The sequence below is a fragment of the Lolium perenne genome, chromosome 3 (assembly GCF_019359855.2).
Source record: "Lolium perenne isolate Kyuss_39 chromosome 3, Kyuss_2.0, whole genome shotgun sequence".
NCBI lineage: Eukaryota > Viridiplantae > Streptophyta > Magnoliopsida > Poales > Poaceae > Lolium > Lolium perenne.
Genome location: NC_067246.2, coordinates 103,411,879 through 103,436,171, shown reverse-complemented (window position 1 = coordinate 103,436,171; position 24,293 = coordinate 103,411,879). Strand labels below are relative to the sequence as shown.

General features: G+C 45.2%; 2 protein-coding genes and 1 long non-coding RNA gene across 7 annotated transcripts; 1 reads left to right on the top strand and 2 right to left on the bottom strand.

Annotated features, from left to right (window-relative positions):
* Positions 1–508: 508 nt before the first annotated feature.
* LOC127342040 (uncharacterized) lies at positions 509–3,173 on the top strand. Of its 5 annotated transcripts, XR_007876140.2 has the most exons (6): positions 521–918; positions 1,004–1,207; positions 1,309–1,572; positions 1,681–1,771; positions 2,103–2,154; positions 2,668–3,164. It is a non-coding gene; the product is annotated as an uncharacterized lncRNA (long non-coding RNA). The 5 variants fall into 5 exon arrangements; XR_011755174.1 differs by having other exon boundaries at positions 509–918; positions 1,681–2,802; positions 2,994–3,168; XR_007876139.2 differs by having other exon boundaries at positions 517–918; positions 1,681–2,154.
* Positions 3,174–14,299: 11,126 nt separating this feature from the next.
* Positions 14,300–14,827, bottom strand: LOC127339515 (uncharacterized mitochondrial protein AtMg00810-like). The gene has a single exon (XM_051365358.1). The coding sequence runs from the start codon at positions 14,825–14,827 to the stop codon at positions 14,300–14,302; it is 528 nt and encodes a 175-aa protein (XP_051221318.1).
* A 7,605-nt stretch (positions 14,828–22,432) lies between these two features.
* LOC127342037 (cysteine-rich receptor-like protein kinase 10) lies at positions 22,433–23,822 on the bottom strand. Its single transcript, XM_051367977.1, has 3 exons — positions 23,344–23,822; positions 23,160–23,263; positions 22,433–22,657 (listed from the first exon to the last, which is right to left on the bottom strand). Exons 1-3 carry the CDS (start codon positions 23,723–23,725, stop codon positions 22,628–22,630), a joined length of 516 nt encoding a protein of 171 aa, XP_051223937.1. The 5' UTR covers positions 23,726–23,822; the 3' UTR covers positions 22,433–22,627.
* Between the last annotated feature and the right edge of the window lie 471 nt (positions 23,823–24,293).

Genomic DNA, 24,293 nt, shown 5'->3' with positions numbered 1-24,293 from the left:
ATGTATGTTTTGCTCATTACAAATTTTATATCATGAATTATATTGATTTGCATTCCCTCCTCTATAAGTTCAGGAGTGATGCCATTATAATTCCTATCTGGTTCATTCCAACGTATCACAGTAACATCTTGTTGTTATTTAGTTAATGGCCATTTTTTTGGTAATTGAGCATGTCGATTTGCATTCCCTGCACTATAAATGTTGCCATCCTAACTTCTTCCTGGCTCATTGTTTGTTAGTTTGTTACAAAAGTTACAGGCTGCTATTACGTAGTTCATGCCAATCTTCTCTTTCTTAATAGATGGCCTCCATTTTACTGATCTCACAGCAAGCCACGTCACCTGATTAAGAATTGTTTCCTCATTGTTCCCAGCCGTACCCACGTATTTTATGCCTAGACCGACACGGCAGGAGCCGGACGAGAGCAGCTTTTGTCGCTAGACCGGCACGAAAGGAGCCAAACAGATGCTTCACTAGCGTGGGCTGGAATAGATGCTTCGGATGCGGCATGGGCTATGTTGGCCCGCTTGCTACCGCTCTGCATCCTCCAGATTCGTTCTTCATATATCGTATAGAAAAGAAATACTCTTCTGTTCGTCTTCGTCCTTTATCCCCGGCATCCCACCTCCTCTCTGAGACTCTGAAGCGGCGACTTTATACTGCCTGATAAATCCCAGCATTCAACCTAATAAATCGGAGCATTCAAAAAGTGAAAACTTCTCAAGGGAGTTCATCCGCTGCCGCCGTGTCCCAGCATTCAACCTAATAAATCGGAGCATTCAAAAAGTGAAAACTTCTCAAGGGAGTTCATCCGCTGCCGCCGTGTTCTGCAGCTTTAAAAGCAAGTCGTGGTGCCATCCGCCTCCACACCAATCACGGCTGCCTGCTCGCGCCACCACCATGCCAAGTAGCCTCCATGTCGGTACCTTCCCACTCCCCATCCTACTTCTGCCTCCCCATCAGATTCCTCAATAAATCTGGATTTTGTCTGCTCCTACCTCAGGCCCTACGGATTTTTGCTCGAAGTTTTACACCCGCAAGATTTGGGCTGCTGCTACCTCAGGCCATCCGGATTTCTTGGGATTTCTTCCAGTTTTCTTGGGATTTCTTGCCTTCTCTTTCAGGTTGATGGATCTTAATTTCCGTTGATTGAATTGTCGGTATGCTGGTAATCATCGACGCTGCACATCATCCCCCTCTTCAATTGGTATGCACACTCTAATCTCCTCTTAAATTTTAATTTCCGTTGATTAGCTGAGCGCATGCACCTTCTATTCTCCTAATCATGTTCATATTCAACCCAGACAGTGCTCTAGTTCCCTTGCTAAGAACTCTCCTGCACCGGCATCTCTTCTTGTGCCCTTTGCGCTGCATGGTCACAAAGTGGAGCCTAAGGAGAGTACGCCAAGTCGGCGGATGGCAGGGGACCTTTGTGACTCTGTCCCAAGGCGAGTATATCCAGGGTTGATTTGATTTGAACCGATGTGTTTGGGGCTGTGCAAGAACAAGTGAACGACATGCTGGAGACCCAAGGTTGATCTAGACATCAAGTTGAATGAGTCTGGTGCCAAGGTATTTGATTTTTTTTAGATTTCCATGGTGGGAGTGTAAAGGATCAGCTTGCACTACAGTACTTTTGGGCTCAATCAATATTCTGATTGAAATTCATGCACTATACAGTACTTATGTTACGGTTTTGAAGTTGTCGACACATCTGGCGGTGAAGCTCAGGGATAAGGGTCTGCCTCGGCCGGTCGGACGAGTATTTGTGGTCAGTTTAAGTCCTTAAATATTTGTATGTATACAGCCGCAAGTTCAATTGGTTCCTGTAAGCCAGCGTGCAAGAGGATTCGAATTTGCTCCATTTAACACGTATTATATCTTCATGTTTTACTTCTCCTTGCACATCAGATCATAGATCTGAACCTCCAGACGCTAGAGTATCACAAATCAAGACCCTTGAAAATATATCCTAATTCTGATGACTGTATGGAATGTTATGGTCAACCCCTGCTTGATCTGTTGTTCCATTTTATGTCAGATTCCTTGCAGTGAAAACGTCGATGCAGTCTAATGTGATTTTTTTCTGCTCTTACATGTAGGACGCAGGATTGCAAGGATGAACCTATATGGCCGCTCTCCATCTCATGGAAGGTATTCCTCTAATTACTTTGTCCCGATGAGATATTTTCATATGATAATTAAATATCAGAACACACTTGTGCATGCCAATATGTATGCCACTTGGACTTCTGATCAGCTGTTTGCCATGTCCTTTCATGGGTTACATTCTTTGAGATGGTAAGTATCTCTTATAAATGTTTGAGGGAATTTCTCAAATCAAACTTTTATTTCTAGATGCATTATTTCTATTTAATAGGCATTTCTCAAGGTTCTAGATCGATCGTACATAAATATTGCTAAATGATCCCATTCCTTATGTTCTCATGACCATTGATTCGTTGGTTCTTCTGAAGTACATGTACCTTTTATATTGGTATAGGTATGCATGTGTGTATATATGCATGAATACACATTCTAGGGAGATTCATGCCACATCGCTCACTATTTTCGGTGTATGCATGAATATCACCGGGGCGGAGGGATTACATAATACTGTTTATCATGCTAGAACTCATATGTATGACTGATCGTGTCTTAATGCAGAGTAACAAATAACACCCTTCAGAAATAAAGGCAACATTGGACATCTTCAAGTGTAGCAGCCATGTGAGTTGCATGGGACTCGACAGTAGCAAGTCTGTTGTTTCATTCTGACGTGCTCGGTTATATTGGCTACTGGTATGTGGCATGCACTCTTTGTTTGCTTATAGATAGTCTCTATTAGCCCCATACTGGTAGACTATCTATGCGTATTACAATGATCTTGTTATAACGAGGAAATGGTGAGTTCCAAATTCTTTGGCAAACAACATTGTATTGGGTTTGCATTGCCATTGTTACTGTCTTAACTTTTAATGTCTTTGTTTCAGATATAGGTGTTGCATGGAGAACATAAAACATTGCCGAATCCCTTCATTGTATTGTTAGGTTTAATTACCATTCAATTTCTCTAGGTTCTGTAATATTTCTTCAAAGCTTTGCAGCTGACGTAATATTTTTTCAAAGCCTTATCGCTGATGTAATATTTAGTTAGTTTCTACAGTTCTTTTCCGCATTATTTCCTAACTGTAATTAGTTGGTGCTTGTGGTAAGTGAGGCTATCCGACTAAAATCATGTGATGCGTAAATATTCTCTGAGTATAATCGGCCGTTGTTGGCGCAAACTAAATCACAATTTCCCATCCCGGCTACGGCCCAATTAAGAGAAATCACATATGGTCTGGCCCGAAAAATCCTAAAGCGCCTTATAGGCCAGCATGTTAACATAGGAAATCGCAGATGGGTTGACCCAATAAATACGAACGGGTCTCATGCACCTCGGCCCATCAAGCCTATTGGGCCTTACTAGGCCCACATAACTAAACGGTCCAACAAAGATTACACAAGGCTAGCCCATTAACAAAATGGGTCTTTACTATTATTAGTTGACCAGTCAAACAAATGAATTTAGCCCGGCCCACCACCTAAAAGAGCCGGCCCATTTAACCTATTGATCGGTCAAACGAAGACATTCGGCCCGACCCATGTGCTTATTGGCCGACCCAGTTATCCTATTAACCGGTCAAACAAAGACATTTGGCCCGGCTCATATGCTTATTGGGCCGGCCTGGTTTGCCTTTTCACCAGTTAAACGAAGACATTCTGCTCGGCCCACATGACTATTGGGCCGGCCCATTTATCGTGTTGACCGGTCAAACAAAGACATTCGGCCCAGTCCACTTGCTAAGTGGGCCGGTCCAGTCATCCTGTTGACCGGTCAAACGAAGACATTCGGTCCAGCCCACGTTCTTAGTGGGCCGGCCGATTTAAGTTTTGACCAGTCAATCTTAGAAGTTAGGGCATTTCCAACGGGGCGACGCAAACGGACGCTGAGCGACCGTTTGCGTCCGTTCGGGCTGAAAATGTGTCTAGCACCACCTCCAGCGGGGAGACGCATAGTGACCGGGCCGTCCGCGGCGACAAAAACGTGGCCCAAATATGCGCCAGGTTTGCGTCTCTGCGGACTCTCCGCGGACGCTGCGGTCGTCCGCCCGGTCCTCGCACGGGCCCGCCTGGCAGGGGCACAACTGCTTCGTCTTCCGCGGCATTACTTACGGGCGGCGCGCTGCAGCCTTTCCAGGGCCGCTTTAATGGCGCGCCTCGGCTTCCGCGAGCGTGCGCAGCTGGGCGGCGTCGCAGTAGCAGGACATTGAAGGCGAGATGGCGTCTGATCCTCTTAAAGGGACGCTACCGGCGCCCATTTCCCCGACCACACCATCCACCCGACCGATGCCATGGGCAAGAAATGCTGGCCGTTCCGCAAGACCAAGAACGACCACGATGCTAGCGGCTCGCTGCCTAGCAAGAAGCCACGGGTTAGGTGGTATGTCCGCGTAGAGCTCGCGTGCAGGCTTTCGGAGGAAAACCGGCCGGTACCATGGCTGGATGCAAACGTGCCTGGAGGGGATTGGTACCTCAACTCGAGGCACGTGCTGATCCCCCCCTTGTCGTGGGAGGGCCAAGAGCGGCGGGACGAGGTGCGCCGCCGCCGAGCGATCTTGCCGCCGGATCTCCGGGAAGATCAGGCGTACGCTCTCAACTCCTACAATTTGATCTCTTTCGGGACGTGGGAGATCACCGCGGAAGAAGAAGAAGAGAATGACCAGGAGGACGCGAACGAGGACGCGGACATGGCAGAGTACGACCACGACGATGGTGGGCCGGCGTGGGATCCGGAGACCCAGCAGCCGGACATTACCGAGGAGGAGGCCATTGCCATTGCACTAGCCAACAGCGACCTCGACGAGCTCGCTTTGTGGGACGGGCTCGCAATCTAGCTCCGCGAGTCCGCGCTCGCGCAGGGGAGGCCGGCGACTCCTCCGGACACGCCGACGCGTTCCAACGGCCGCGCTTCGGCTGCTGCTCTGGCCTCGGATCCCTGGCCACCTTCACCACGGCCTCCTGCGTAGGCGACGGCCTGGCCGCAGTTGCCACAGCCTGCCCTACATCCTCCACCGCTGGCGTACCAGCTTCCATGGCCGACGCCGGAGTTCATCGACCTTGTCAGCGACGACGACCAATAGGCAGTACCTACTTTTACCAAGCCTTTATGGCCTTTTTATATGTTTATTAATGTAAATTGTGACTTTATGAATGAAAAAAAAATGCATCGTGCCGATGGAGCCACCCTCGACGCAAACGGACGCGCGAACGATTTCGACCATTTCGGCCGACGCAAACGGACGTGGGCGTCCGAAATGCGTCGCCCCTTTGGAGATGCCCTTAGGCCCGGCCCACGTACCTAATTAACCAGCCCAGTTATATAGTTGACCGGTCAAACTAAGTCAGCTGGCCCGGCCCGCAAACTATATGGGTCGGCATGCTTAAGGTGTGGCAGGCCTTGTGTGGGCCTACCATCTACCACGGGGTTTCAGCCGGTTAACGGCGTTAACTGACAGTTAACAGCGTCTGCCACGTGTCAGTTTGCATGACGTCAGCAGTCAACGGCCTCCCGAAAACTCTTCTGCAACGGTCCGATTTTTCGTGGCCAAAGGTCGCCCAAACGCGAGGCACCAAAAAACTGTGGTAGGCCCTTACCTAACGCGGTATGCACATGGGTTAGGCCCATAGGGGATGGAAGGGGGCCTATTCCTGACGAAAATTTGATGTTGTAGACGAGAACTTTTCTTCTAGTTTGGGTTGTTAGAGCAATAAGGCACAGAAAGTAGTTTATCACAATATATACCAATAACATGAGTGGGTGAACTATAAGCACTAGCACATGGCGAAATAGCATTTTGAGAACTAGTGCTAGTTCCCGCACGAGGCTCACAAGATGTTACCTTTGACATGATAGCCTCTTTAGCTAACTTTAGCAAATCATGAGAGACTAGAAAATCATCATGGGAGCTAGAGAGATTTCCATGACTTTCTTCCAATTTGTCATAATTTCTTGTTAGCAAACCAGGTTGAGCTCTTAGCTCAAAATTCTCCTTCAATATGGACGCTTCACAAGAGGTAGAGTTAATAGCATAAGCATCATCAATAATAGCACAAGGAGAAGGCAACTTAGAAAGCTTTTTAAGGTTGGAAGCCTTAAGTTTCTCATGTGACTCAACGAGTTTGATGATCTCGCTCCCAATGGCCCTAGAGCCATTTTTGAGAACCTTAAAATCCTCAAGGAGTTTAGCATGTGCAACTACTAGATCATTATTTTTAGTTTCAAAATCATGTGCCACCTAAAAATCTCTATCACAAGATTCCTTTACGTTAGATAGCTCTAGAGTAAAAGTCTCCTCAAGAGATTCGTTGGTGGTTTGTTGTTCTTCAAGAGCTTCACTAAGACTTTCAATCTAATTTGCATACTCACGCTCATGCTTTTCCATTTTCTCAATTATTTTTGTGCTCTCAATGGAAAAAAGAAAAGATTTCATAAAGTTAGAGAAAGCAAGGAAGCAACATCAAGTTCTTATGTATCATCATTCTCATGATCACAAGATAGATAGGGTTCCAAAGAAGGAGATACCTTTGAAGCCCTAGCCATAAGGCATGTGTAAGAACCGTGAGATGATGAAGAGGATGAACTACTTGAAGCTCCATCCAATATCTTGGCTTGGCCCATAGTATCTTTGGTTTTCTCTACATTGTTAGTCACACAAATACTAGAGGAAATAGAAGCATTTCTATCATGGAACAAGACAAAACAATCATATCATCATGTGATGTAGATAAGCAATTGCTAGATATGCAAGGACTGTCAACACTAGCATGTAGGGCATTTCTAGTGCTATAAGTGTTCAAGTCCAAAGATGAAGCATTGCAATGGGATAGAGATGAAGGATCATCAAGAGAGAGCTCACTATCAACAATGCAATGTTCATAACCACTCACCATGCCATTGCCTTGTGTCTTACCACACATTGGTGAAGTGGAAGGAGTGCAGTGATCCTCAATGGTCTTGGATGCATCATATGTATATCGAAGCTTTGTCAAAAACTCATGAGCACTCTGGGTAGCTAGGCGAGATGGAGGATATAAATACATGGCTCGCAACATGATAAAGCACTTTAGTAGCTTGGGCATCTAGATAAGAGTTTTTCTTCTCCTCAAAATATGGATTGTGTGGATCCTTTGGAGGAGAAAACCCATATTAAATATTTGCTCCATATGTGGGTGCAGGCCCCGAAAATAATCAAGCATGTAGATTTTCCAAACATCATAATTAGTGTCATCAAATTAATGTAAAAGTGTTATTGTGCACTAATTCTCTAACCGACATCTTTACTCTTAAGGCGGTGAAGCCCAAGAAGAGAGCCCAAGCTCTGATACCAATTGAATGTCCAAGGATGTCACCTAGAGGGGGTGAATAGGCGGGTTATAAAACTTCTACTTGAGGGCTCAACAAGTGCGTAATAAAACTACGTTTTACTTGTTAAGCACAAAGCCTACAAACTAGGGTTTGCCTATGTGCACCAACAACCTATGCTAATCAATATAAGCAACAAGGTGATAGAAAACTATATATAGAACACCAAGTACGAAGACTATCACAATGTAAAACGCATAGGTAAAAGGGATTGGGTTGATAAGTAATCGATGCACGAGGATACAGTGATGTATCCCGAAGTTCACACCCTTGCGGGTGCTAATCTCCATTGGAGCAGTGTGGAGGCAGAAGGCACTCCATTACGCCACTAAGGCTACCGTATTCTCCTCAAGCCTTTCCCACCAAAGGGAAAGCCTCAAACCACTAAGGAACCCTTGAGGGTGGTCACCGAACCCGTATAAGCTTGAGGCAAACACCCAAGTATCAAGCTTGAGGCAAACTCCACAACACCAGAGGCTCTCAAAGACAAGGCCACAAAGGCTACAACACGCCACACATGGCTACAAGGCCAAAAAGGCTCCAACGCCCCACAAGGGCAACAAGGCCACAAAGGCGACAAGGCCACAAGGCCACAAAGGCGACATGGAAACGAAGGCAACAACACCACTAACGTCAACAAGCCGTCTAGGGTTCCAAGAGCCCTAGAGTTAACACTCACGAACTCCCACGAGACCGAAACCCCGTAGAGAACCCAAACCGATGCAATGCAATGGCTAAAAACACCACTAACATGCCCAAGTCCTTCTCTCCCAAATCCCAACAAAGCTACAAAAGCTATTGGACGAATAAGGGAGGAAGAACAAAATAGTAGGAGGAACACCAGATTACTCCAAGATCTAGGTATAACAAGATCCCCTGACAAGGAGAGGAACTCAAATGGTGAAGCAGTCAATCTAGATCTCCTTCCTCTTTTCCCTCAAAAAGATGCAAAAATAGTGAAGGAATCAAGAGGAGGAAGAAGCTCTTCTAGATCAACAATGGAGGAGAGAGAATATGGTGGAAGAGTTGTATGGAAGGAGGTGGAAGAAAAGGTATATATAGAGGCCCAGAAAATATGTCCATTGGGGCGGAAAACCGAGAAGATCCGCACCCGACTGGTACTACCTCTTTTCCAACCGGTATCACTGCTCGCGCAGAAAAACAGGCAGAAGAACAGGTAAAACGCGACCCAACCATTACTATCGGATCTTGGACCGGTACTACCATTTGTTACAAAAGAGAAAATCAGAATGAAACCAGGAAGAGGAAAAAGCGGCTGATGGAACAGATCTTGGGCAAGCTGAGCAAGTGCAGGCGCGGGGTTGAGAGCAAGCAGCAGCGATCATGAGCGGCACAACGCGCGACCGAGGCAGCACGCGCGTGCAGGCTCGAGCGGGGTCAACACGAGCGAGTGCGCGTGCTAGCGAGCGCAATATCGGCAATCCCTATTTCACGCCTTTTGCGTCCGATAGCGCGAAAATGCACGCGCGAGGAGGCTCATGGGCCGAGGCCTGTCACCGCGACGGGCGGTGTCGGAGACGGCAGGGAAGGCACGCCGGAGACCAGGAAGACAACAGAATAGACCTCGCCGCCAACGGAGACGACGCGGCTGGCCGCGGCGTCACCGCCTAGGTGAGGAATGGACCTCGCCGAACACGGGGACGACGCGGCCGTGGCGTTGCCAGCGAAGGCGAGGAAGAAAACTTAGGGGGTGGGCGTGTAGGGTCTTAGGGTTTCGGAGGGTGGGAGCTCGTCGACGACGGTCTTACGGTTTTCGATGAGGGAGGGGGTCACCGGAGACAGGGAAGATGGGGGGTTAGTGGGAGCGTCGGGGCAGCGGCAGACCGGCGGTGGGTGGCGGATCGAGGAGGGTGGTGCGGTGAGACGCTGCTAGGCGTCGGTCGCGGGTGGCGGAGGGAGGCAGCCTGGCCGGCGGCTGCGGGGGGTTGCCGAGTTGGAGGTGCAGCGATGAAAGGAAGAAGACGATGCAGCTATGTGGGCCGCGGCCCACTGTAGCGTCCATGCGTGCGTCCACTGGTTCCCGAACGCTAAACGCGTTAAAAAGGAGCACCCCGCAACAGCGCGATGGGAGCAGCGTGCGAGCGGCGGCCCAAAGCAGCGGGAGGCAGCGGCGGCCTGGTAAGGTGGCAGCCCACGTGGACCGGGCCTAGTGCGAGGGATTCCTATTCTCCGCTCATAGCGGCAGCGAACCGGCGCTCTGCACAGGGCGGACTAATTCTAGGCTGGCCCATTAGCGAGGAAGTGTCTGTTTTTTCCGGTTTTCTTCAGTTTATTCTTCGATTTTCTTAGCTTTTTGGCAATTTCTCGATTTTGCCAGTTAGTTTTTCTGAATTTTTTCACACTTGAAATTCTCAAGTTTTCCTGAAATTTTTAAAATCAGAACTTTTTTCGGTTTTGAACATTTTTTAAAATTCGAACATTTTTTAGATCCAACTATTTTTAGATTTGCAATTTATTTAAAAAAATCAGATTCGTACATTTTTTAATCCGAATTTTTTTCAAATTCGAACAATTTTTAGATTTAAACATTTATAAAATAAACATTTTTCAGATTCGGATATTTTTGAAATTCAAAGATTTTTCTGATACGAACAATTTTTAGATCTAAATATTTTTTGAATTCAAAAATTTTCCAGATTGAAATATTTGTGAAGTTCGAACATTTTTCAGATTTAACAATTTTTAAATTTGAATATTTTTAAAATCTTTTTTATGAACATAAGTTCTGGAGCCTTATTCTATTGCGTGCACGAGGAAACACTAAAAGACTGAAAGACTATTTTCTAGTATACGTGGGAAATTATAACGAAGTAGGTACAGGCACGAATGAAGAAACGGGAAAACATCTGTCCAGCTGAAATGTGCCGAGCCCATCATAGGCAGGACAGGGTTGTGTGGAGGCAATCGTTTGGTCCGCTTAAAGCGGACAATAGGCGCTCCCCGCTGGAATCTATCAATTAATTGATCTTGAAGCAGCGGGCCACGGGATCGATCTTCAAGCAGCTACGTACGAAGTACTGTCACTTACTCACTTGTATCAAGATTAGAAAGTGCAGCTATCTCATTAATCCCAATGTGAATCTTAATAGTTGATTTAAATATATCATTCAGCTTAGTATTCTAGGTTAATTAAATATATTGCATGTTATGTCTCTTTTTCTATGGCTACATTGCAACTATTGTATTAATGAACATGATCCTACAAGGTAGAAATATAACCAATTTTACTCGATTAGTGTTAGTAGCCTTACATATCACAAAAATGTATTTTTGAAACTAGGGGTCTTTTATATAATACTAGTTGAATGTCCGTGCTTCGCCACGGCTCCTTACTGTATATTTGATAGCGTCCATGTTATACGGTTAAACATATAATATATGTAAATATTAGAAGTATATAGAAAAAGAATAACCATGTGTAGTGTTAAAAAATATTTAAAGAATAAAAACTCGGAACATATGTAGGATAATAAAAACTCAAGTATAATACTTTCTCCGTCCTACAAATGCAGTCTTCATATACAAATAAAGGAAAATGTCAATTCTTTCCACCTCTTTTTTTGTATGAGTAAAAAACCAATATACATGTCGTAATAAAATAAAGAGATGAATATTTATAAACTTAAAGTAATAATGGTAATAAAAATAGTTTATGTGAGATAATGGTGCACTTCTCGTGGTCAAGTTCTCGGTGAACAGGTCAAAAAAATATTCACGGGCGAACTCTCACAAGTATTCAACCTGTCGTAGGTTCTAAATTCATTCAGTTTTTGTTAGGGTGTATAGCATTCAAGCAATTAAGTAAGCAGTAGAGTATTGATTAACATTACAACTGATAATTTTCAATTTGAGTCACTATACATCTTGCTGTCAAAAAAATATAAGAGCTTTTATCTTCACAATCTACCGAATACAAAATAATTATAATATCCAATCACTATATTACAAAAATGTACTTGTTAAACTGCACCCAGATCTCTATATTTATTTCCCATATCATTCAAAGGGTTCACAAGATTTCTGGCCCTTCAAAATACAACGAGGGACCTCAGAATCTGAAATGTTCAATATAGATATAAATCGGATTGAGCAATCCGGTTAAAAATACTAAACTCAAATGAATATTACTGTAGTGATATTTAGTGCTAGATAAATTTCCATGCCACCAAAATTAGAAGCACCAAGGTTCTAGCTTAATTGATTGGTTCCAAAATTATTCCCAGTGTAATCCATGATATGATACACTTTCCAAAAAAATGTCTAATTGATTGGTTTCAAAAATATTTACTTGTTTATCTGAAGGCATAAGATTGATCATTGTGTACCTCCTTTGATATGTTCTTCTATAGTTGCTAGGCATTGATAGAGGAGACTTCGGCAGACAGATGCAGATGAGTTACACGGACTCTGGAGAAGCAAGGTAACTGCACATACGCCAGAGAAGCACCATGCCAGAGAAGCACCATCCCTTCCACTCCGCTGCCACCCCCCGTGTGTGTGCTGCCTCCGGGTCTTGAAGCTCTTTCCATGTGCAGCATAGCCCCGTGTAAATATCTAAAGGGGGTCATGAAAAGTGCAACACTTACATGGCATCACCACAGTCTAGCAAAATTTGCCATCCAAATAACATCAAGAATGTGTTTATCGCATCACATATAATGCCTAAGGAGTAAGGATCCATCCTAGACAGATCAATTGCAGAAAATATTAATCTTCAATGACCACAAGATCAGAGCCAAAGAACAACATCCGTCCACTATACATGACAACATATCAATATCACATTTTTGATTCACCATTGCTGTTTAGTCTGGAATAAAATTTGAGTGTTTCAAGAAGTTGAATACTACTATGAGCATGTTGTAGTTGAAACAAAATGAAATATAGCCAGCACATGATAACAAATATACCGAATTATGTTAAGTAAATCACTACATACTGCTTACACGAACAATCAAATGCAAGGATATCTATGATAGGTAAATGTGAAGTTTTCATGTAGTTAACAACAATAACGTTTCTCCTAGACTCCTACTCTTAGACTTGCTGTGTGTAACTTCTTAATGTGACGTAGAAGGACAATACGTAATGCAGCTATGTGATTGGCAAGAAATCCAGGAGCTCGCTAAAGGCCTTGGCTACCTCAGAGCTATTCCATCGATGAATCAAGGAGGTCGCTCAACAGCCTAGCATCTGGACATTTAATCAAACAATGGGGTACACACAATACACATAATGTTAAGCTATATGTGAAGTGTCAGCAAATCAATTCATAGTTTAGAAGAGTGGGGAATTAATAGATTGCCTGCTGAAGGATGCCGCGAACTGGCTCATCTTGTCATACATATCTACTATCCTGGCACTTCACCTCCCTATTGTCTCTGGTCAGTCACATAGCATTGTCATGTCAGATTGACTCACCAGTCACCACAGGCTGAAAGACAAAATGAGCATGGAACTTACCGAGCCAAGCACCCCTGCTAGCGAGATGGGGACGGGGATCAACACCAAATGGTATACGTGCGCGTGAGTGCTCCAGGAGGGCATCAAACCATTGCCGACCGAAGGGCCAATTGTGCACGCGCATACTCTCCAGGCCGGATCCTCGACGCATAGCCGCTCGTTCCCGGGTTCCTCGCCGGTGTGGACTTCCATGAAGGCTTGAGAGTTGGGACGGTTTGACGCTCGCCTATCCGAAAGACGTCGCCGGCCGTCACCATCAGGCTGCCTTCTGCGGAGGATTAAGAGGAAGTACGGCGAGACATGTATTAGGACGGTATATTTGCGATTTTTTTAATCGGAAAAAAGAGGTATGAGAAGGGCTGAAAGCAGAACCGTGCGATGCTTGGGAAAGGACCGCGGCGCACGGGTGGGCGCACAGCCGCGGGCGCAGGCAAGCCCCGTCCGGTTATGATACGGGCCTTGTGCATGCGAATATATCTCCACGAACTGAACGAGGAGAAGATAAAGGAGATGCGAAGGATTGGTGCCATAATTTCGGGATTTATGCCAACAACTGCTTGCGGGCATAAAACTTAGAGAGAGAAACGCGGGTAGAGATAAGATTTGTTAGCTATGGAGCGCGAACGTGGTGGGATGGCTATTTTCAAGAGTATGTTGTTGTTGTTGTGCGGTGGTATTTTGCTTGTAAATTCGACGGAGTGTGACATCAAGAGAAGTGTGACATTGCATGTTTCACTTTAATAGTAAAGAAAAACGGAGGGAGTACTATGGTTTGTACTTCAAGTGCAATTACTTAATAAATACACGAGCTTTAGAAACTAACATCATAGACCTATGACGCCATTCCTACAGAAACAAGAAGAGAAGAAACGCACACTAGAATTGTTCTCACACACACATCACACATCGTATTGATCAGTTGGGGTTTACAATATGTAGGCACGATCCATGGAGACCGTGTGCCATGCAAAGCGGCCACTACCGGTGGACTAGTTCCTCCTACACTCTAGCTAGGTTAGTTACAGTGTAACGTTACAATGTACAGAGGATATACTTCAACACCCCCCACAGACTGAACCTCATTTAGCAAAATGTTCAGGCCGGACCGAAACTCAGTGAAGACGACAGACGGCAGTCCCTTGGTAAAAATGTCCGCAAACTGGCAGGATGTGGGGACATGGAGAACCTTCGCGTCGCCCAATGCCAATCCTGCATAAAATGGAGATCTATCTCCACATGTTTAGTACGTTGGTGTTGAACCGGATTGGAGGACAAGTACATGGCTGAGACGTTGTCGCAGTAGACAATGGTTGCGCGATGCGGTGGACGGCGAAGTTATGCGAGCAGCTATCGGAGCCAGCATGATTCGGCGATGCAGTTGGCGACTGTTATGTATTCTGCTTCAGCACTTGATCGAAACACGGTTGGTTGGCGCTTGGATGACCATGACACAAGATTGCTACCGAGGAACACGCAGAAGCCTGAAGTGGACTTGCGCTTATTGGGGCAGCTCGCCCAGTCGGCGTCGCTGTATGCCAGAAGGCCATGCGACAATGATCTGAAGAACTGAAGCCCGTAATGAGAGGTTCCTTTCAGATAACATACCACTCGCTTGATCAGTTGAAAATGGGATGTCATTGGGGTGTGCATGAACAGACATATTTGTTGCACGGCGTAGGCGATATCTGGACGGGTTAATGTGAGGTACTGAAGGGCTCCGGCCAAGCTCCGGTACAAGGATGGATCGGAGAAGGGCGTACCATCCCGAGCAGAAAGTTTAGAGCTGGTGTCTATGGGCGTAGAAATGGGGTGGCAGTTCAGCATGTGCGCGCGATCAAGTATCTCGAGTGTGTATTGCTGTTGGGAGAGGGTCATGCCAGTCGTGGTGAGATGCACATTAATGCCAAGGAAGTGGTGTAGGTCTCTAAGGTCAGACATGGAGAATTCAGATTCCAGGGATGCAATGACAGAGCGCAAAAGAGTGGTGGCGCTAGCAGTCAAGATGATACTGTCGACATACAAAAGCAGATAGGCAACATGGGTGTTTCTATGAAGGATGAATAGAGAGGAATCACATTTGGAGGCTACAAACCCAAGAGATAAGAGGAAAGATGTAAAGCGATGAAACCATGTTCTAGGAGCTTGTTTAAGGCCGTATAAGGATTTCTTGAGGAGACAAACGTGGTTTGGGAATGTGGGATCAGCAAAACCAGATGGTTGTTGGCAATAAACAGTTTCTTGGAGATTACCGTGGAGGAAGGCATTTTTGACATCGAGTTGATTGATCGCCCATCCTTGAGAAACAGCCAAAGAAAAGACCACTCGAATTGTTGATGGTTTGACAACGGAGTTGAATGTCTCCCCATAGTCAATGCCGGCTTGTTGCGTGAATCCTTGAACCACCCACCGAGCTTTGTACCTGGCGAGGGAGCCATCCGCATGGAACTTGTGCCAAAAAAATCCATTTTCCGGTGACCACGTTAACACCTGCAGGACAAGGAACCAACGACCAAGTGCCATTCTACAACAGAGCATTAAATTCATCGAGCATTGCAGTATGCCAATTAGGGTCCTTAATATCTTGGCGGTAAGAGGAAGGAAGGGGAGAAACAGATGTGGTGGTAGATAAATTGAAGATGCGACGGGGCATGAGATAACCATTTTTGGCTCTAGTGGTCCGGTGTGCATTCTCGGGTGGCTGTACCGGAACAGCATGTGGTGGCAGGGTGGGAGGACGTAGCGCAGCCGGAGTGGTGGGTGGCGGGCTGGAGTAAATGGGACAGTGGTGGGGTAGGCGCACTAGCTGTGGTGGACGACGCGGGATTGGATGGCTGCCGGTACGAGGTGGCGGAGCACGAGGTGGATGCGCCTGGCGACGGAGATCCCAAGGTGGATTGGATTCACATGGAAGGGGAGATGCGGATCCCGGAGAAGATGCTCCACAGGTAGGTGGGATCGTCTGTGGCTGGGGCTGGTGTGTTGCTAGGTGTGTTTTGGTCCAGAGAAAATACAGAAACACGGATTCGTCAAATACAACTTACCGTGATATGATGACTCGTCGTGTCGTGAGATTGAAACACCTATAACCTTTGTGTTAGTGTGGGTATCCAACGAAAACACATTGTGTGGAGCGTGGACAGAGTTTGTCTTGAGTGGTGGCATAGAGGTTGGGATAGCAGAGGCAGCCAAAGGTGCGGAGACGGATGTAGGATGGATGCTGGCCAAAGAGAAGAAAATGGGGCGTTTGATGGTTGATGTCACAGCTAGGATGAATGTTAAGGAGAAAGGTGGCGGTGTGGAGTGCTTCGACCCAAAAACGTGGTGGTAGATGGGATTGAACGAGGAGGGTGCGAAGGATATCGTTGGTGGTGCGTAGAAGTCGTTCTGCTTTGCCATTTTGAGGTGAAGTATGAGGACAAGATAGACGAAATGAGACACTATTGGCGGAGAAAAATGAACGGAGATCGGTGTTGAGGAATGCCCCCCATTGTCACATTGCACACATTTGATCACCACATGAAATTGTGTCTTAACATAGGCAAAAAAATGTTGCAAGGTAGAAGTTGTTTCGGATTTATTTCGAAGTGGAAAGGTCCAGAAATAATGGGTTTTTCTATATTGTCATCAGGTACATCGCCGATGCTCTTGATCGAAATAAATGACGAGTCAATGAACCCGAAGATTTTTCCACCTTTTTTTTTTGGTTCCTCCTCGATGAAAATTTCGTCGAGTTACTCCTTGAGGAAAATTTCTTCGGGTCCTCCTTGAGGAAAATTCTTCGTATCCTCCTTGAGGAAAATTTCTTTGGGTCCTCCTTGAGGAAAATTCTTCGGGTCCTCCTTGAGGAAAATTCTTCGGGTCCTCCATGAGGAAAATTTCTTCGGGTCCTCCTTCAGGAAAATTTCGTCGGGTTCTTCCTTGAAGAAAATTTCGTCGGGTGCGTCCTTGAAGACAATGGTTCCTCCCTGAAGAAGATTACGTCGGGTTCCTCCCTGAAGAAGATTTCGTCGGGTTCATCCTTGAAGACAATTTCATCGGGTTCCTCCCTGAAGAAAATTTCGTCGGGTTCCTCCCTGAAGAAGATTTCGTCGGGTTCATCCTTGAAGACAATTTCATCGGGTTGCTCCCTGAAGAAGATTTCGTCGGTGTTCATCCTTGAAGACAATTTCACCGGGTTCCTCCCTGAAGAAGATTTCGTCGTTGTTCATCCTTGAAGACAATTTCATCGGGTTCTTTGCAGATTTTTTTTTATCGAGTTATTCGTTGATGTAGATTTTCCTAGGCACGGTTCTTCTTTTGTCGACCTGAGATGTAGAGTGAATCTATACAGCATAGCCCCCGAGTGTCGGGTGCGGCGAAAGTAAATGATAATCAACTTTGTGCAAATTAAAGGAAATAGTTAGCTTATTAGGTACGACGGAGTTAACGGAGATATGCCGTGCAGCTAAGTCGATGAAGCTTTGGAGTGCAGCGAAGAAGTCGAGCCGAAGTAGAAACCACCAAATAGCGAAAATAGATGGCGCCAGATTGTTGATGAAAAAATAGCCGAGCCCCCGAGCGCTGCTGGGGTGACATCATGATTGTTGCTTATACGCCGTGTCGCAGTTGTGACCTGGGGCGAAGTCATTGTCGAGCCCCCGAGTGTTACTGAAAACGTTGCATCATAGTAGTGGTCACCTGGAATATTATATTGTAGCTATGCTCGGGGCGAAGTTGTTGTTGAGCCCCCGAGTGTTTGCTCCATGGATATGTGACCTCTCTTTTTGTGTCGCCTAGAGAATCATGACCACGTACGCCTGGGTCACGACGAAATTTGCGACATCTTCTACTCATTTTTTACTTCCGCTAGAGAATTCAATGAAATTTTCGACCCCATTGAAGCGGAAGCCATTTGAATATTAAGCCATTGAAGATTACACCATGAGAGATAAAGCATTGATGATGAATCCAAGATGAAGTATTTGAGATGAATCCACGTTGAATATTACGCCATTAAATATGAAGCATATATTGAAGATGAATCCGCTAATATCATAGAGGATGAATTCTTTGAGCCGAAAAAAATAAATCCAGTAATAACCATAGAAGATGAATCCATTGACCCGGAAGCTCATCGGGTAGTATTGTTTAAGATTAAACTTAGTAATATCCATATATATGAATCCGGAAAAAATAAATTCACTTATAAGATGAATCCGAAAAAGACAAGTCCAGTAAGCCGAAGAAGATAAATCCATTGAGCCGAAGAAGATAAATCCACTAAGCCGAGAAAAATAAATCCACTGAGCCGAGGAAGATGTATCCAGAGCCAAAGAAGATAAATTCAGTAAGCCGAAGAAAATAAATCCACTAAACCGAGGAAGATGTATCCAGAGCCGAAGAAGATAAATCTATCTCACGCATGGTTGTGCTTGGCCTTATTGCATAAGTGCACGACTTTTCCAATATCATAATTGAAGTTAAATGGTCTTGCATACCGTGACCAAATAATTCTTGTAGAGTAAAAAATAAATTTACGAAGATAAATTACAGTAAGAGATTACCATCCAAGACAAATTATTGTTGAAATATTCTAACGAGGAAAAAATATATGTTCACGCATTTGATAGTCAAGTACTTGAATGCTATATCAATTAGGTCATTGCATATGTGAATGAAATAATACGCAGAAATAATGGGTTATTGATGAGTTTTACTTTGAAATATCCGGGTAATTGAATATACTTGTTGCAATGAAGTAATGGCGCAGCCCGAGTGTTCGGGTTTAGTGAAAGTAAATAAATAATTAAATCTTGGAAGAGAAAAACTTAGCTTTTTATTGGGTGCGACAGAGCCGATGTGGACGCAGGTCGTGCCGCAGACGCAGTCTGTAGTCGTGCGGCGTCTGACCGGAAGTAGTCGATATGGCTGACATAGTCGATGAAGAGGACGTAATCGATCCGACGGATCCGCGACGGATGAGCCCCCAAGTGTGGCGAGTTCGTGATAGGGCGCGGTCGACCGAGCAGAGTAGTCGAAGCTGATACTTCTAGCGTTAAATGGCGAATTCTGAATGGACGCTTACGCTGATGGATCCGTGCCGGCGAGTTTACCCGTGACGGTGAGCTTCACCTGATATTTTTTGCATCTAGCTTTTCAAACAGTTGATCCATTACACTCTGATCAGGAAATTCGTAGACGTCTTCTTTGTTTGAAAGTACTAGCACAGAGCTAGCAAGATCCGATCAGAACTTGTTCTCTTTTCTTAATTCCAATATGACATTGTCTTCACGTTGGGAAAGTGATGTTCCCTATTAGGCCTCGTTTGTTTTCAAGGGATTCAATCCAAGGCTGGATTTGATCCAAGCGGGGATTTGATTGATCCCGAGTTGTCACCCAATCCCTTCTAATCCTCTTTTCTTGAGCCCTTTCTAATCCATGTCTTCAAGAAAATATTCGGTTAGGCCTCTCCCCGTGCGTGGATTGAAGCACGGGATCGTCATCAATGTTGCTTTCTCTTTCCCTTTCTTAGCTTGCTCAAAGTCTGTCCTGCCGTGGAAATTCTTCCACGGGCCTGATGGGGATAATTTTTTTCCAGATCAAGTTAGTACAGATGGATGGAATTAGTCGGGCCAATATTACCGACAGGGTGTAACCGAACACTACAATTATGTTGGGCTGGAAAAAACAACTCACGGGGCTAGATATCTAGGACAACGCCCTAATCCAGATCAATCCATAGCCCCTAGGGATTAAACGAATGAGGCCTTAGTTGTTGTGCTCCTACACGTGAAAGCCATGGCCCGCAGAAGCGGAGATTGAAGCAATCAAGCTTCGATTAAATTTGACACGCGACTGCTGCCACACTTCTTTGGCAACATTTTCTGATGCGTGCGCGCGGAGGTAGATGGTTGTTGATCGCGCTCACACGGATGAATCGATCCCGCGACTCGGTTTTGATAAAAACGCCCGCGGATGTCGGAAGGTTCTTGATAGAGTCAGCCGGATGCGTTTCCGCCGACGTTGATGATGAGCTTGATGATGATATAGATGGATCCCGCCTGGATAACGAAATCCATCTGCCGCGATTCCAACAGACGGCGTCAATTGACGAGGAATCACCTTGCCAATGCCTAACTATTGTAGATTTGGGTTTCGGGTGAGAGCGACGATGGAGATTCCGGGAGCGAGATTAGGCACACGACGTACCCAGCTTCGGGTCCCCTCGATGGAGGATCCATACGTGCTTCTAGCAATCTAGTATATGATCATAAGTATGTTTACATGGTGCCATCGTAGCGGAGCTATGTTGTCTATCTCTCCTCCCTCATATCGGGTGCTCTGGATGGTTTTATATATGCAACCAGCCTAGAGTTTTACAAGAGTCCTAGTCGACTACTTCTTCGGGTTGCCTTCTTGGGTCTTCTCCATATTGGACCGAGCCAGGTATACTAATAATGGGTACCCGAAGGGTATGCCCATGACACCAGGGATATCCAGAGATCACAATGAATAAGTTGAAATGGAGCGGTGTTGAAGTTGAATAGAGGCGTTAGTTAGGTGACCGGCTAGAGGAAGCTCATCGTCGGCCATGGGGAAGAAGAGGAGAGGAGAGGAACTGGTGCCCTGATACCAAACTGAACACTAGAATTGTTCTCACACACACATCACACATCATATTGACCAGTTGGGGTTTACAATATGTAGGGACGATGCATGGAGATAGTGTGCCATGCAAGGCCACTACCGGTGGACTAGTTCCTCCTACACTCTAGCTAGGTTAGTTACAGTGTAACGTTACAATGTACACAGGATATACTTCAACAACGCAAACAATACTGCTTGGAGCGCCATTACCAAAGCCATGCTTTCTGTCAGAGTGGGGCCTGCGAAACGCAATGCATAAAACTTCAATTTGTGGTTGGATCGATATAGTTTCTCACGAATAGCGGAATTAATCATTCAGAATCGAAGGATATCTTTTAATTACTAGAAGAATAATATGACAGAACTCACGGAACAAGCGCTTGAAAGCACGGAATTCGGCGAGATGGAGATGGCAGCCGCGACCAGAGAACATGAATTCCTTGCGGTGAGGGCACTCTTCCTCCGATTCCTGGAAGCCGGCGGCGATGCACGCGGAGCAAGACGACGAGCTGTCGAAGCATGTCCAGGTGGCTTGCAGCCGGTTAGGCCAGTACCCTAGAGCGAGAGCACGGTGAGCGTGTGGGCCTTGAGCTTAGGACGGGGAGATCTCGGCCGGCAGGGTGGATGCTAGGTGCCGAAGGTTGGCTTCATAGGTGTTGTTGGTTGTGTTTGTGCCATCTCCGGCGCACACAACTTATGCGGTGGTGGACAAGGGCGATGCGGCAAGGATGGAGAGGAGGAGGCGCGAGATATACTTCATAGCGGCGCACACTGCGGTAGATGACTACACGAGAATGAAGCAGGGTAAGGGTGTAAACTAATAGGATGATTTTCGCACCAAAATCGAATTCGCTTTAAGGTATCCATATTCGATTTTAAAAAATCTGGTGGATAAGGATATCTAATTTTGAAGTGGTGCTCTGGGTACCGTATAGGATATATGGTATAGCAAATAGCATGCAGATATGGATTATCCAAAGTTTAATTAGCATAATTTGAAGGTTTTAAACCGGATAATCTGATTTTCGAGTCAAAAGAAAATTTATATCAATGCTCGAGTTTTAGCGCATTGTTTCTATTTTTTCTTGACTACACAAGTGAAAATTTAAATCTCCCTTAAAATTTGCAAGAAGTTTAAATTTCTACCGATAAGAGCGTATATCCGACTATTTTGTCTTCGGTCCGAGTCCACCTCATTTCCGATTCGAACCCGTAGTCTGGTATATCCCCATTCGAATCCGAAATCGTCTAAACCCGAATCTAAGAAAATATATGATAAAGGATATGATATAAGCAAAATCCGATCCGATCCGATCCATTTACACTTATAATGCAGGGTGCATCTAGTGGAGGAGCCGAGGAGAATAGCCTGAGCGACGACTTGGAACGACTTTGACTGCAACTCTGGTCGTTGTTGCTGGTCGTTGTTGCTGGCCGGCCTGGGATGTTTTACATGTAGTCCGTTCTCCCACTTAGGCTTTGTTCTTGCTAAGCTTACTAGAGAGTATTATGGGAATTTTCTCAAAATAAGCTTCGTTCCGCTTTGTAAATAAAACCAGATGTTCATTATTGTACATTTCGTACCATTCCATCCGTAATTTAGATAAGCAAGACGTAGGGCTATTACCTCACAAGAGAGATCAAAATCTCTACCAAAAATCTGAACTAGAGGAAAAGGCTATGCAATGTATTTTAACACACATCTTTGTACCATCGGTCTGGTACCACCTACTTTACCTTCGTTAGATCAAAGTAAATAGACGGTTTCTAAAACTGCAACTGCGGTAAAACTTGTAATTTTCGTGCCCAATAAATCATCAAAATTTCAGTGAAAAGGGAACCTAGGAGCATATATAGACAACATAATCACTAACCACAAACATAATAAGCGAAGTGGATATTCCAAATTGTTTGTATCTTTGATTCTTTGGGGAAACAAAAGGAGGATCGTGAAACCTCTCAAAGCTTTATGGAAAGCATACATATTTTATTTAAGTATACACGTTATATTCCTGTCGGTGCTGAAATTGTACCAAGTTGATCAATTATTTATCTGCTGATGGAAGAGGACTGGAACGCCTGCACCATGTAAGAGGAACTGAATAAAACTTGTATGCATTCATACCACTGGACGTCATATATTGGGTGGAAACTTGGGAGCAAGTGCTTAGCCATGGTTTAAGCAGGAGATAGGGTTCAAATGTTCTTTATGTCTACTAAAGGTGTGTAAATTTTAAGAATAGCATAGTTAGAGAAAAAAAAAAACCCTGCATTTTACCTTGCCCAATTGTATTCAAGTAGGCACAAGAAGCCTGTTTTCTGAAAAATTATGTACCCTAATTAAGCAGAACTCCAAGATACTACACCTTAAGAAAATCGTTATCAAATGAGAAAAGTGCAAGTGAAACTGGTGTAGCTTTAATTTGTTCATTTATCCGACGGCGCATTACTGTTTTCTTGATATAGATAAATATAGAGTATAAAGTAAAAACAAATGAATCAATAACATAGAACTTTCGCTTTTCATACTATTATTCGTATACTTCAAGTGCAATTGAATCCAGAAGCTTCAGAAACTTACATCAGACCTATGACGCCATTCCTGCACAAACAAGAAGAGAAGAAATGCAAACACTACAGCTTGGAGCGCCACTACCACAGCCACGCTTTCGGTCAGAGTGGGGCCTGCGAAACGCAATGCATAAAAACTTCAATTCATTTCAGAATCGAAGATTATCTTCTGAAGAATGATGGCCAGGACTCACGGAAGAAGCGCTCGAAAGCACGGAAGTCGGCGACATGGAGCTGGCAGTCGCCACCGGAGAAGAAGAACTCCTTGCTGTAGGGGCACTCTCCCTCCGATTCCCGGAAGCCGGCGGCGATGCACGCGGAGCAAGAGGACGAGCTGCCGCCGAAGCATGTCCAGGTGGCTCGCAGCCGGTTAGGCCAGTACCCGAGAGCGTGGAGGCCTTGGGCTTGGGGCGAGGAGGAGATCTCGGCCGGCAGTTCGGATGCGAGGCGGCGGAGGTTGGCTTCATATGTGCTGTTGGCCGTGTATGTGCCAACTCCGATGCATATGACGTTTGCGGTGGTGGACAAGGGCGACGCCGCAAGGACGACGAGGAGGACGAGCGAGAAGCACTTCATGGCGGCGCACGGTGGTAGAAGACTACTGCACAGACTAAAGCAGATGCAGGGGCCAGCGTGCACCTACCTAGTGGAGGATTGCGTGGTGATAGACTGGGCGACGACTTTGACTGCATCTCTGGTCGTTTTTTCTGGCCGGCCAGGGTTGCCTTGCACGTGGTCTTGTCCCTTTCCGGCCATGTCATATACTACCTCCGGAGGAAGAAATTTATCTTAAATTTGTCAAAATTTAAATATATCAGTCTAAATTTAGTTTTTTTTTTCGAATGAAATCTTAAACTTTTTTTGCGAATGAAATCTTAGACAAGTTTAATGAGATGGAGGGAGTATTGCGAGATTTACGGTTGGTGAAGTTTAAAACTGTTTGATTGTAATAAAAGTAAACATGAAATATCTTAATAAAGGAAATTTCCATGTCTAAAATTTTAGGTGCATCTTGGTCGAGCCATCTTTCATAGACAAAAAAGGCAATCTGAACTAGTGATCAAATTCGAGAAGAACAAACTGATCAAGGTTTTACAGATGTTGCCAGGTGCCTCGCTCGTGGTCAGTGTGCCGTGGTCTGTTG